At 39.7% G+C, this 15152-nt stretch overlaps 1 protein-coding gene across 1 annotated transcript; it reads right to left on the bottom strand.

Moving 5' to 3' along the window:
• Window positions 1-1820: 1820 nt before the first annotated feature.
• On the bottom strand, window positions 1821-14862 carry tspan2a (tetraspanin 2a). The gene is made up of 8 exons (XM_080495501.1): window positions 14737-14862; window positions 11325-11427; window positions 4123-4220; window positions 3803-3877; window positions 3620-3706; window positions 3463-3534; window positions 2858-2941; window positions 1821-2759 (listed from the first exon to the last, which is right to left on the bottom strand). Exons 1-8 carry the CDS (start codon window positions 14803-14805, stop codon window positions 2694-2696), a joined length of 654 nt encoding a protein of 217 aa, XP_080351627.1. The 5' UTR covers window positions 14806-14862; the 3' UTR covers window positions 1821-2693.
• Between the last annotated feature and the right edge of the window lie 290 nt (window positions 14863-15152).

Genomic DNA, 15152 nt, shown 5'->3' with positions numbered 1-15152 from the left:
AGGTATATTATATAATACGATCTAATTTCAAACGTATTTAACCTTACATGAAGAATATTAACAGTCAAGTAAATGTGTATATCTTGCGTTTGTGTAATGAAATGCAATGAACAATCTATTTTTTTCAAAATCTAAACACCTTTATTGAATTCAGTTTTCACAGCTGATTCCTGTTTGTACAAATAGGATGATTGCAATAAACATGTTGATAATTTCTTTAGCTGATACCATGAACTTACTAATTTCTTTTAACACTTTTGTGTTTTTGTTATAGTTAATGTTTTGTATTTTCCTGTAACACTTTCACTGTTTCAGTTGCCCTGCTTAGTTATGTTTTAACCCCAAAGTTAATGTACACTTACAAGTTAAAGGCTTTATTTAGTGTGACGAAGAAAAAAGATGAAAAGCAAAAAGGTCAGGAGTGTTATACAGCTGACAAACATTCAGACAAAACCTGTCCTCGACATGATCTAATTCAGCTCCTGGTTTTAAAAATAAGGAAAACATCAACCTGACTTTCTTTAAACAAAACTAACTGCTGTTATTGATTTATTCACAACATTTTAGTGAGACTAGAGGACATAAAACCGTACTGAGACCTTATCACAGAGATCAATCCACCACACTGCTCCAGTAAATAGCTGTCTCCTCATAACCACACTGAAGGTCAAAACATGCCAGTCAAAGACTGCAAGAAGTCATGACTTAAGGGCACAATGGTAGATTTAGCTATAACCTGTTTAATTCAGTGTAATGTTGGGATTGCATTTTTTTTTTGCTTTGAAATATTCAATTTGATGCTTGTTTAAGATTTTACTCTTGTACTGTGGTTCATATATTAACTTTTGATGCTGCTGTATGTTTTATACAGCTGAAAATCCGGTCTGTTTCTTAAATTCACAATCATTTCCTGTAAAATGTGTTGTTTTCAAGTTTTAGTTCCTGCTCTGCGTGTGACTGCAGCTTGTTCTCAAGCCGACCCACACAGACGTGTTGAGGAAACCGTCTCACCACAAAGAGAGCAAGTTTAACGTCTCTAACATTGAGGGGACACGGGTCGTTGCGTATCTGTTGTTCAGCCACTCTGTGTCTTTTTATGTGTTTGACCCTGTTGTTTGTTCCTGGTTTTCATTTTATTCTGAACAAAGAGTGCCTCTATTGCAAAATATCACTAAAAAGTGACTTATTTTGTCAGTCATTTGTACTTCCCCAACATATAAGCTTCAAAGCTCCATGCATTATTACAATTACAATAAATAATAAAGAAACCCAGTAAAACCTGTTAAAAAACTTAAAGAAAATATATATTTTTTGTACATACAGCAGCATCAAAAGTTAATATATGAACCACAGTACAAGAGTAAAATCTTAAACAAGCAATTTATAGGAAAGATAAAGATTAAATTGAGATCAAAAGCTTGAAGTTAAGGAGTAAGAAAATCAAAAAGAAACAGGATGAAACATTTATAGACGATGATTATAAATCACAAATGCTGCGTAACACAGATGAAAGAGATTAAATTAATCACATTATCAGTCTGCCTTTGATGCTCAAAGGTTTTTCCATCCATTTGGAAAAAGTGGCAGTGTGTATTATGATTTTTTTTTCTTCAATGTAATTAATATTTCCCCTTTAAAAACCACCAGCTAACAGATATTCTACTTTTAAAATCAGACAACAACAATGATTCAGTGGTTCTACTTCTTTAGGAACTCCTTTAGGATCAATTTTGAAAAATGAAAGCCAAACCACTTTAAAAAAAACAAAAAACACAATGAACTAGACCCTGATAAGAGGCACATCAGAGACGAGAAACAGATTTTTTTTTAATTAAAAGCACCCAGAGTGTTTATTACGGTTAAAAGAATTACAGTAACTATATTACTCTATATTTCACATCTTATTGGCACACGCAACAAAATCTACATCCACAACAATTCACACAAAATGCAAACTAGCTCACAGTTACAGTTGAGAGACGCTCCAGCGCAAAGTGTTATGGACTTTCAGAGAAACATGTTGCGAGATTTACAAAGGGGGCAGTTTATCATCAGACCTTCCTAACCTTTTCGTCTTTGATACCATGGCTGCACGCGCTCTATTGTGCTTTGCAGGGGCAAATACTTGAGAGTGGCAGCAGGAGCCAGCACAGTCCTAATGCATGTATCAAATCACAAAGAGTCCAATAGCAAGAGGGGGACGCTGTCACGAAAAATAGGCACAGAAATGGAATATTTACTCTGCAAAAGGTAGGCTAGTCCTCAAAACACAGAAGCACACTATGACTGGCATTAGGCCTAAAAGGGTGAGAAAGTGCACAGAATAAATAAGGTTAACAGCGGGGTGTATAAAACAGGTGTATTTACAGCAATACTCCTCAGTCACAACATTCCTCAGTCGAAGAAGGCTTTGTGTGCTGTGTCGTAGCCTCTGTGGCGCACCGGTCTGGCGGAAACACGTTAAAAGTGTCATGGAGGTGTGTTAAGAGCGGAGCGTGTGTTACAAGGAAAGGACAGAAAGCAATCAGTGTTTTCAGTGCTGGTGGAGTCGAGGAGGACGGGTGTTTGTGAACATCCCCACCACATCAGTGTGAACTACGTGAACTGGCATCTAAATGTAACTTTGGCGTTCCCCTTCCGACGTGGCTGTCTGTGTGTGTGTAGTCTGTTTGGGGGGGGGGGGGAGTCACCATCTATATAACCTCTCTGCTGTTCCTGATGGCACAACAAAGCACCATGCTGAAGACCATTCCTATAATCTGAGAACAAACACATGTTCAGATGCATGTTAGAGCTTTCATAACATATAATATTCAGCATGTATCCTCCATTATTAAAATACCTGTAAAACACTCACCATGACTCCTGCGATACCGATCCCCACGAAACCGATGATGTGCAGCTTTTGGTCAAAAAATTCCGATATTGCAGTCAGACAGTCCTGAAACAAACAAGACAGACTTCATAGTGAGGATGAAATAATCAAACCAACACATTTATGTTGACTTTGATTCACAGCACTTATCGCATTTTCTCCTTGTCCAGGATAAGATAGGAACTATGGCAAATATAGAGACCCTGACATGCACACAAACTCACATTCACTTATTTGCAATGTGATCTCAACCTCATATGCATGTTTCCGGACTGAGAAAAGCATGTAACCATGGAAACAAAGCTCAATATGATGGAGTTATTTTGATTATACACCGCTTGATTGTGCTGCAGCTTTTCACCTCTCTTTATTTTTTCCATTTATTTCTCTAATTTGCTCTTTCTCCATCCTTCCCTCTTCTTCTCTCTGTTCATTGCAGTCTGGATAATGTCAACTAATTAAAAAATACAAAGGAGATTTCATAAAAGTAAAGAGAGGCCTCAATGTGCTGCATATGATTAAACGCTCATCTAAAAAAAGGACAAAGAAAACCCCAACCCTGCACTGCCCCCTGCTGGACAGTTTACCTGCGTGTCCTCCGAAGCGTCTTCACACAGAGCAGCAGTGGTTTCAGGGGAAGATCCTCCACAGCAGTTCAGCTGAGCATTTCAAAGTAAAATGACTTCATGTCAGTAGCAGTTGTGACAATCATTCTGAAGAAAGTCACTCAGAACATTTACTCACTATTTGGTGATAAACGGCTACAGTGCCGTTTGAATTGTTGGCTTCTGCAATGGAGCTGCTATAAAACTTTTGAACTTCCTCAGAAATCTGTTACCGGAGGTGGATAATAAAAAAGAAGAGTTAAACAACAATGGGAATACATTATTTTGTGTAAATCAACACTGAATGGATGGCCGACTCTACCTTCTCCTTGTTTAAGAATCCAAACACACCGGCAGTGATTTCTGCTCCAAATATTATCAGGAGGCAAGCAAAGAACTGTAAAACATAAACTCATTTATTTCAGGGAACTGAAATGCCCTAATTAAGAGACTGAAAAATGCACTTAGTCCAGAAATAGCTTTTTTTGGGGTTCATAGGAACAAGAAGGGAAATAAAATTAATCTCCTCCTAAACATAAGAATCACATTATATTTCACTACTTTTTTTTTCTCTCGAGGAAACTTCCTTTACAATATCAACAGTGCAGCATCGATCTGTTTTTTTCAAGCACCCAAACACACCGATGCAAGAAGACACTGAGACTCTCGTACGGCCCCGAAACAACCGAAGAACCCGACGATCATCATCAACGCGCCTGCTCCGAGGAGGATGTAGACGGCTGGGGAGAGGGATATAAAGAGGGAGATCACATGGAAAATCCAAAAAATAAATGAACAGTCCGTGATAAAAACTGAATGAAAACTTGAGATAAAGCTCACAGAATCAATCTTAACTGACAAACATTTACTTTAACTCTGATGTTGGAACCTAAAGGCCTAAAAAAAAAAGAAAGTTTGACATTATGTTCCTTTCTCGACTGAGATATGACTTCTTACACATATTCTATGAGTGAATCAGACTTTTTATTTTTATTTGTTCATGAAATGAAATATAATGTTAGCACCTTATTTAATCTGGGCATCTATTAATAAATTGATTTATCTATTAATTCATTAACAGTTGTGTTTGGGTTTTTATTTGTTTGAAATAAAGCTGCAGTGATTGTGTTTGAGTTGTAAAAGATGGAGGAGGTAGCAAAAGTTTGAATTGATTCAGTTCCGCTCACAAATAAAATAAAAAGACAAGAAAAGAAAAGCATAGCTATTTGTTGGTTTGTCTGCCTTGTGAATGAGCCTGTGTTAATTGTTTGTGTTGTATAGGAGGAATTCGTGCAAATGTTATTAAATCTTGGAAATATAAGTTAAAACAATAATTATAAATATAATACACTCACCTTTGTGTTTATTATGAAATCACAGACTGAACAGTTCATGTTAAATCAATTGATGCTTTTATGTTTTTGTGACATGACTGCACTTCCCAATACCACCTGCAGATGGCAGTGTGAGCCCAGTGTCTTTATATAAAGCGTTTCAGTGGGGGTTTTTTAATGCCAGAAGGAAAGAGGTGGCGGTGGAAACTTAATTAGTTGCCTAAAACCTCCGAATCTGCTCTCACAATAAAGTGTTATCATCGGCCTACACTTTTACTTTAACGCTTTGAATAAATATTAAAGAAATGTGAAAGAAACGCTGCTCACCAACCAAATCAAGAAGGTATTATAGCGGCTTAATTTCAAATAAGCAATTGTAGAATTGGTGTACAAATTGTGCCTATGCTGCCCTGTCTCAATACACGAAGTGAGAAAGCGCCAATAAAATTGTTAATTTAAAATGTCAAGTCAACAAGGGAAAGAACCGCAGCCACCTGTGGAAGGAACAATGCAGTGTTGGATTGTTTCCTGCTTCACACTTCACACTGCCACACGATGTGAATAGATTCTTCTTGAGGCTGCGTGTTCAGCGTGTGGCTGCAGAGTCTGTACAGAATCATGACAGAGTCTGTAAAGCTGATGGAGCTGGAAAGTCTACTGAGGGTCACGGTTTTATGTTTTAACTCTGTTTCCCGTTACTCAGACTTTGTCTGTCTGCGGTCCTGCGGGGCAAAGGCAGTGAAAGCGATGCCATCTGTCTCATAAAATCTAAATTTTGGGGAGAGGTTTGATTGCTGCTGAATGCCACCATCACAGCTTCCCTCGGGCCTGGCTGATGTCATCTACCACTACTTTTTGCTCTCCCAGCCCTGATGACTGCCTGAGACCTTTCCACTGTAACTGTACACCGGGCTGGTCCCCGAGGTCCACGCTAAGGGGCCTAATCAGTGACATAGACAGCAACCATGGCAGCAATTTAATTAATCCACATGGGGCGGACGCAAGCTGTTGTTTTTCCTGCTCGGGAACAAAAGAGGAGGTAAAGATGAGTTGAATCGACTGCTGAGCTGAAGGGAGTTGGAAGCAAGGGATAAGTGGCTTCAAAGCAGATTCTCGGCTACGGCAGTGGAAAGTACAATGCGCCCAGAGAAGCTTCTGTATATACCGACTGTCCGCAATGAACTGATCCAGGCTCCTTAATTTTCCATCACTTCATCACTGACCCTAATATTTTTACTGTCGTGCCGATAACCAGCAGACGACTGCCAAATGTACTTCCTAATTTTTTAAGTAGCATGTCAGCAGGCATCAGGAACATCTGTAAAATCTCCCTGTTTAACCCCGTCCCTATCTTATATACACGTGTGACGGTTGTTTACATGCAAGACAAGAGTGGAAAGTAAAACCACCTTCAGGGAACGCTGCTAGTTTGCCTTATTATGGTATGCATTGTTTTGTCTCTTTGCTGGAGGGAGGTGTTGGCTGTGAAGCTCCATATTTCTGCTCAGGAAGCCCCTGATACGATTTGCGCAGCTGCAAACGCCCTGACTGATCCTCTGCAAGATCGCTTCAATGTGCAGACATCGAGATTCACAGAGTTCACAACTGAGTGGAGGTTTATACGTCCTCCAATTAGAATGGATTGCATATTATTTGACAAATCCCCTCCCACAGTTATTAACCTACTTACTCACTACTACTTACTGTGAATTTCCAAGTAGGTGCAGCAATAATCGTAGGTAGAGATTAGTTTATTATTAATTGCTTACTTTTATAAATGAACAGGCTTATTTAAAGAGCCAACATTAAAACAGCTGTGGGCAAATCAATGTTTAATTAGGTTTTATTTCCCAATTATTAAGGTTTGCAGATATTTACAGTTCTGGTAAGACAAAAAATAAATATAACGTTTAAAATAAAACCATACATATAACCATTCTCTAAATTAACATTTAGAATAAAGTTGTATAAGAGATGAATAGTTTTCTTGCATTGGGGATCTCTTTGGGCTTCTGCAGAAATAAAAATATGATAAATGGAAGAGAATGTGTTCCCTACAAACAAATGAAGAGCATGTTCTGAAATTATGAAAACATGCCTTAAGATATTATATGGTGAATAAAACATGGTTTTTAATATCAAAAACAATTTCTGCTAATAATTGCACATAAATAAAACATATCTAGAGTTGTAGTATTTCATATATAATGGTCTACTTCCTTCCCTGTCCAGGATTCTGATAATGTCACAGAAACCAGTGAGTGAGTGCACATATTGGTCAAAATTTAGGCAAGGCAAGGTAAATTCATTACATAGCACCATTTATACACATATAAATCTGCTGCAACAGATAACAGTTTGGGAGGAACTCATGATGAGGGATTACTGTCCACTACACTAAACACTAAAAGTATGTGCATTATTACTGTTTTTGGTGAAGAAGGACTGTCTGTCCTTTTTCAGTTCTAAGTCATGTATTCAAAGTGTTTCTTTTTAGATGTACTAATGAACATGGAGCTTTAGATTTTTACCACCTGCATTCTGTCTGTCTGCAATCTTCTTTTCCCCCCCGAGCTTTTACCAGTGTGATGGTTTTTTCTCCTACCGCAGATAAACCACCAAACAAAACACTTAACCTAATAGTTGCTGAGTCTTGGACTGGGACGGAGACATGATTGTCATTCTTTGGCTGATCTGGAGGAAAGGCTCTGTTTACTGTCCTTGGTGCCTATCACCCTGCGCCTCTTTGACCGACTTATCCCGGGGGGCATGATGTATGTTGGCGCCAAGCAGTCTGGATCCAGGGATATTTGGGCAGTTTGAAGCGGTCCTTACAGTTACAAACGCTGTTGAAGTTGTCAATGTACTTCATCCCATTGGAGATGCAAACTAAAACCAGCCACATATTCAGGGCTAAAAGGCGAGAGACGGGTTAATTTCTTTTTTTGCCAGGGTTGGAATGGGGCCTGAAATGAAAACGTTTTGCGACTTCCAGTCCTTCAATGTCTCCATTAGTAGGGAAAAGAACTTTTGTCAGGACCTCAGAGCCCGTCTCACTCTGCAGTCAGTTAAAGGAGTCAATGTGAATGACAATGTTTTTGTTGCTGGGATGTGCAGACAAAACAGTGAGTAACATCACTGTCAGCTCCGGCAACGTTGTGTCGGCCACAGTTAAATGTTCAGTCCGTCACATTCTGACTTGCCTGGTGATGCAGTCCACAATCAAAACGAAACAAAACGAATTTCCCATTTCTAACCCACGCAATGCAATGTGTGTCTGTTCAGTTACATTTTTGACATGTACACTAGTTGCAGTAGAGTCAAAGAACTCCATACTTTCACATATTTCATTCAATCTTCTCTTCAAGCAGCTTTACCTTTTCATCCAGTTTCTCACGGTCCTTGCAGCTGGGTGACATTCTTTCAGCCTGTACCCGTTGAACTCCTCAGGAGTTTTGTTCAGTATCAGTTGTATCAGTTCCACTAAATATGTTTATGTCAACAAAGTATTTCTTGAAAAAAGTTATTTTGTGTGTAAAAAATTATCACGAGAGAAGCAGGTGAAGAATTAAAGGCACAAAAAGAGCAAATAATCCACTAGACAAAGTAAAGCTTTGTGTTTAATCATATTGTGGATGAGACTGTCGCTGCACTTGCCCTGTGATGGATGGATGGATGGATGGATGGATGGATGGATGGATGCATGGATGGATGGACAGACAGTAGGAAGCACCTCTGTAGGTTAAATTTGTATGTTTTAGCTGTGGGTGTGTGGACTTTCTCTTGGTACTCCTGCCCCCTCACATGGTCTGTATGCACGCTCGTGAAGTTATCGAAATACTCTAAATTGCCCAAAGACATATGTGAGCAGGTGTGAGGGATTTGTCTGTGCTTCTGTGTTTGACCCGCAGTGACCTGTCATGAATGTGTTCTTCCCCTCTCAGGGATCACTGGGATTGCCTCTGAATATCAAAATAGTACCTTGGATAAAGTGTTTATTAAAAATAAAAATAGATGGATACACATGAACTCAGTTTACATACCACTTTTACAAATCACATCAGCAAACTGAATAAGAAGATAATCGCACCTCCTGAACCTTGCATAGACAGATAAACTAAAGTAATATTTAAGCAGCCCTGAAGACTAGTGATTTGTTCAAGCTGTTGTTGGTTCTGTTTGTTTTTATTGGAAACTGAAATGTGTGTTATTTTGTTCAGTTTTGCATATATTTGGATGTAATTGTGTATTTCTACACTGGATTTCAAGTGTAGAAATATCCTGCAATAGCACTTTGACATTCAAATGGTTAGAAATTCTTACGAAGACAGACTTTTGTGTGTTTGTGTGTGTGTCCTATAGATGGCACTAAGTCAGGGAGGTTGTGAGGTTTTGAATAGTACTCAAGAGTAAAGTTTGGAGTGAAAAATCGAGACAACAACGTGTGTGGGGTATCATTGAGGGGAGTGGGTGTGGGGGCGGACATCGCCCCCACACCCACTCCCTCTCCCCTTCCTTATGTGCACAAGCTGGATCACGATCCAAACAATGGCCTCAAAACAAAAAAAAACAAAAGACACGTTTATGTAAGTTAACATCATTACTATTTCGACAACCACAAGGTTGCCTCCTGCCACCTGCCCCACCCAACTTGCAACATATGTCCTGAGGGATCCAGCTCCATGGCAGCACAGCCGAGAGCTGATGAAGTGAAGTCACCATTTTAGGTCATGGTCTAAAGGGGTGTAGCAAGAATAGGCTTCATTCTCGTTGTGTGCTCCTACGCAGGGAAACACAGAGAGGGCCTATTGTATAGAGTGCTGAACACTGAAGGCTGTTTGTCTCCTCTACTGTATGTTTTAATAATCTAGTCTGTGTTTTACTTGGGGCTTTACAGAGAAACTCTTCCTTCGGCATCAATGAAAGAGGAATGCCAGTTGTGAAAACTTGCAGCAAAAACACAGATGTTTTTATTCAGCTATCACAGGAGCCATTTGTCTTCCTTTGACCGACTCCGATTGTCACATTTATTACTTCAGGAAAAAAGTAATTAAATCAGTGTTTATGAGTACAACATAAATCTCCAACAGCTGGAGACCCCAAGCACAAACACTGAAGATGCATTTGCGTCACTCTTTGACATTTCCTTATCCACTCGTCAACCAGCCCACGGCACTGAGAGCAGCCATTTAAAGAGTGAGTGGGCAGGATGAGAGGACCGCAAATGGGAAACCACTTAGCTGTCAAATGGGCCTAATAGTTGAAGAGAGAATGGATGATTAAAAAATACTTCCAGCATGCTTTGTGCAGAAGACGTGAGAAAACATCACGTTGCATTGAAGACAACATGCGGCTGTAAGGCACTCATGCCTGTCCTGCCACACCTGTGGCCCCTGAAAACTCCCTCAGTCAAAATGGCAGTGTGGCGTCCCTCAGGGAAGATAACAAGGGCATTTAAAATGGTTATCACAACGCATCACTAACACCACATTAAACAGCCTTGAGTTATACCTGACAGTGTGTGTCCCTATCCAGATATAGTGAATATATTTTTTTTAATGATTATTGTTAAAATATTGACCGGAGCAGAAGAATTAATGATGAAAAGCACGACCACATTTGAGAGAGCAAAGTAAAAAAAGAAATTAGGGGGCTGATTAAATTCACTTGTGACTTGTTCCTGCTGCATATTCAGAATTATGCAGAGTTACAGCTCTTGAAACACAGACAGCATTAAGTGATCAGCACAGTTTTACAGAAAAATCACCAGAAATGACTGAAAACAAAACTCATAAACTCACTCCTTGATGAGATAATGGACTGATCCATGACACCTTAACTCATAGATAATATAATAATCTGCATATTGTCAAAACCCTGCTGCCTTAGCAGGCCTGAATTTAACAATTCGACTTTAGAAAATGGAGTTTAGTTGCCAGTACAAAGCATTTGACTGCTTCATCAGTCTAAACACTCTTCAAACAGTTACTCACATTCACCCATCACACAGTCTTTCACACACTCACAGAATAATACCAATTGTAATGCTGCCATGCAAAGGTGCTCATATACCATGTTGTGAAAGTTGGGGTTCAGTGTCTTGCCTAAAGATACTTCAGCATATGGTCATGGCTAGATGGGAGATCAAACCATCTTATATTAAACCTGATAAAGTATTTCCTTACAGTCAGACGTGATGAAGCAGGAGCAGAGCAAACTCGTACAGGACTGTGGCCCTGCAGGTCAAACTGTACTCACCTCTACCCTGAAACACTTGATCAGTTGTGATGATATAGGTTTAGCCAGCTGGAGGACCTCATCACACTGAATTAAACTTTGCTCTTTTGTTCAATCTTCATGCATTTATATGTCACAAATCCATGTCAGTAACTTTGTGTGCTCATGTTTTTGTCTCAGCAAGAGCTCTGTGATGACTACATTGTAATTATATTTGTTGAAAGCAAAATCTGAGGCCGATGTGAAGTGAAGGTGTGGAAATGGGGGACGTACCAATGAAGAAGGTGGAGGGGGCTTCATCATCCGTCAGGAGCTTCACTATTTCAGGGTCGAACCTGAGCCACAGTCCCACTGCCAGCACCAACAAGCCTGACAGCTAAAGAGGGGGAAAAAAATTATCATATTAACATTCACGCCAGAGATTCACACTCTATCTGGGTAAACAATGCTGTTAAAAAACAGATTCACACATTTCAGAGTCTTGTGAAGCTTCTTTGAATTAAATAACGTCAGTGGTGACAGCTCCTCTCAAGCCATTTGTCCAGAAATCCCTTCAGGCCTCAGCAGCACGGCCTCCTTTATATGTTTTGTTTTTTTCTTTATCTGTCTTGTATCATCAGTTAATTAACATTCCGCAGATGACGTTCTCCTCTTTGTCTCTTCTGTAAAAGTGTCCACCAATGCTCAGAGGTAGTTTCTTTTTCCCATCTCGTTATTCAAAGCAAGCTCCTGCCAGAGATGTTAATGCTTCACTTCTGCAATAGCTGAAGGCCTTTTTAAAAGAAATCTTCTCTGTGAAGCATCACTCCTCCTTCCTGAGAAACCACAGCCAGAAATAAACAAATCAATTCAGGTCAAGTGTCACTCTGAGAAAAGGAATACATCTGACTTTTCATACAAACCCAAGAAGCACTTTTTTTTTTTAAACTTTAGTTTTATTTATTTCAATGTAGTTTAGTTTGTTATTGTTCTATTGTTCCAAGAAGAGAGTGAGAAAACTAGCATAGTGTGAGCTAGTTCAGCTTAACTTTGTTAATTTACTTTCAGGTTTTTGTTTTGTCAACGAGGAAACTATAAGATAGGGTTGAGGGTTTAAGTCCAGTTTAGTTCCTGCTCAGCAGGAGAAAAACGTGAGATAAGGTCAGATGGTCAGTTAATACATGTAGTTAGTTTATTTGCTTCTAATTTGGAGAAGAAAATCAATATTTTTAGGGGATTTGTTGAGGAGTGACTAGCCTTGACAATATTTGAGTTGATCTTTTGTTTCTACAACCTGGAATATGGACCAGAAAAGGTGGGCTGTACTACATATGCATTCGTCCATCAGTGAATAGACATTGCTATAGTTTGGAATCCTTCAAAACAAATGCAAATGTAAACAAAAAAAGCCATTTAGAGTGCATACATAGAGTGCAATGTTTTCTTTTAAAATGATTCAAACTTTGGAAATTCATGAAGAATCATCAACCCTAAACATTGTAACAGTATAAAGAAATTGAATCCCACCGGACAAGCAAGACTTAGTGGACTTCTTATTCTGAAACTCTTTTCGTTGTCTGTTCCTTGTACTCAAAAAGCCTACGAACGATCAAAAAATAGTTTGTAAAAGTCAAACTGAGACTTTTGCAACTCTCATGTCCACATGGAGCGTGAAAGTATCACGCCTGAACACCACCACCGGCGTCGGTGCTCCATCTGCCCATGGTGGGTTTCAGCCACAGGCTGTGCCAGTCTCACGGTGCCTGGGTGATGTAACTCACGCTGGCATGGGCCGCTTGTTGGCTCTGCACCCCAAAATGACAGCGTACTGTACGCCTTTTTTGGCTCCGACCACAACGGGTGTGCTTTCAGTCCCCAAAACTGCCAAACAAAGAAGCCGCTGTCACTTTATTCGACACAAGTGATCTTCTTACGGAGCACAGATAAGTCAATGCAGCCGTCTTAAAGCAAATATACTCAGCAGTCAAATATCAGTACCCATCACCAACTACTGAAAGGGTCTGAAAGGGTCTGAAACAACAAGCCAGCACTTTGCATTTCTGTGACACTCTCCCATAAACTTGTTTGTCATCCTTTGTATTCACTTCATTAAAGACCCACACAACATCTAAACAGAAATGCAGCTTCTGTTCACGATTTAACAAGAGTCTTCTTATCTTACAATCTGAAGAAGGATCTGCTGATCTATTACAAACCAAGAATTTATCATCGGAGGTGCTTTTGCAGGATGTGAAGCACAGGATGAGAAAACAGAAGGAAAGGCTTTATACTGCACAGTGCAGTGTCTGTTATTGAATGATTCACCTTGTTAAGACTTCTTGGGTTATTTCATAAAATTGCAGTGCAGCTCTGTGTCTCAACATGTGTTTGTGCACATCTGTGTACACGTACACACGTGTAGATGTGCATATAGCTTTGCACATGCAAATATTTTCAGTTAAAGTGTTTTTCAAATGCCATCTGAAAAGTTCTATACAAATATAGATTGATTTGATTAATCCAATCCCAAGTAAGCATAAGCCAAGCTTATTAAAACATTTTTTTAATAAATAAAGAGGGAAAAAACTTTAAAAAGAGAACCACAAATAACATTATCTTGATTCCGGCTTTTAAAAAAAAAGCTTTAGTTATACTTTTGACATATGCTACTATATTTTCAGTTCCATTTTGTTATTATATCAGAGGCCAGCAACACCAGAAAATGACCTGGACAAAAAATTCACATTTTGGTCAATAAGTGCAATTGTCAGCTAAATAATCTCAACACGTTTGCATATTAAATCCTAACAGTTGTGGAACAGCTTTTTCTAACCCTAAAGTATTAAAGTCCCTTGCTCTAAATCATACATTGAGATGTCACACACGTCACTGCAGAGAAAACCAAAACTAAATCCACCATGAAAAAGAGTTGCTTGTACATTTGCACCAAAAGCAAGCCAAAAGAAACAAAATAAATAAACCACACATTGTTCCCAAAACAAATAAATCCTGTCGATGAAAAAATTAAAAAAAAAAAATTCCTTCCCCCATACTTTCAGACCTGCAGCAGGGAAGTCACAGCATGATGCCAACTGATGAGTGTGTGTTGGAAACGTAGCAACATACTGCAGCTCTGGACGACACAAGATAAATCATCATGAATGTTAAACGGTTTAGTGGCTTACAAGCCCAGATTGGACTCACTCATTAATTACTAAACAGAGGTTCGTAGAGGCAGTTTCAGAGGCTATCGTTTTTTGTTTAAGCAGCTTGGAATGGACTGAAATGAAAAGATAATTGATCCTATAAATCTGGATGAGTTTAGGGATGTTGGGTGTTGGGGGGGGGGGGGGGGGGGGTCTGGAGTTGGAGAAAGTGTGAACAGTGCAGTTCGAAAGAGGGAATCTGCTGCATCCACAGTTTCCCGCTGCATAATGAGCCCGGCTCATTATAAATAAATTAATTAATTAATTAAAATCAACCAATGTGTGCAGGATCAATGTGAGGCATGTAAACAACAGTGAGGTGGAGCATCACAATAACAGGATGAACCCCATGAAAACAAATCTAGTTGCTTACTTATATAAATCACGTTATTTAAGTTGACAATAATGAAAGCAGTGACGTTGATTAAAAAAAACAGAGAGGGATTTTAAAATTAGAAACATTGTTTCCATGCTTGCTGCACGCGCGGCGGAGGACTTACCCAGAAGATGAAGTTAAAAACGAAGAGCAGATATTTCACGCATTTCATCCCACCCTGCACTTTGCCCATGATGCCCCCTGGTCCGACGCGTTCTCCGATCCGCAGCGCGATGCCCTCTTCTTTTGCAAATCCTCGCAGCCGCGCGTCAACCCCATGCAAGTGATGGTGAAGACTTGCGCCGCCCGTCGTCACACCATCCGCGCGCCAAAGCATGCGCACAAGCGTGGCACAGTCCCTCTCCCTCTCGCGCCGCCCATTACGCGTGAGCACAAGGTGGGTTTTTCTTTTTTCTTTTCTTTTTTTTCAGGGACCCCCTGAGGGAGGAAGAGGTTCATTACAGCGCGCGAGGTCGATGCTGGGGTTTGACGCTTTGTGAAAAACAACGGGGGACAAAGAAAAGGGGCAACTGCATGAGA

Source organism: Blennius ocellaris (assembly GCF_963422515.1).
Source record: "Blennius ocellaris genome assembly, chromosome: 4".
NCBI classification, from domain to species: Eukaryota; Metazoa; Chordata; class Actinopteri; order Blenniiformes; family Blenniidae; genus Blennius; species Blennius ocellaris.
Note: the sequence above shows the minus strand (reverse complement) of the source record. Positions and strands in the feature narration are given on the sequence as shown.

What these genes read in the sequence shown, in the direction of transcription:
- tspan2a (XM_080495501.1), bottom strand. Translation starts at nt 14,805, where the DNA reads ATGGGCAAAGTGCAGGGTGGGATGAAATGCGTGAAATATCTGCTCTTC. An exon ending in TTTTTAACTTCATCTTCTGG is followed by an intron (nt 11,428 to 14,736) that starts GTAAGTCCTCCG and finishes CCCCCTCTTTAG; the next exon opens with CTGTCAGGCTTGTTGGTGCT. An exon ending in CTCAGTGTCTTCTTGCATCG is followed by an intron (nt 3,878 to 4,122) that starts GTGTGTTTGGGT and finishes TATGTTTTACAG; the next exon opens with TTCTTTGCTTGCCTCCTGAT.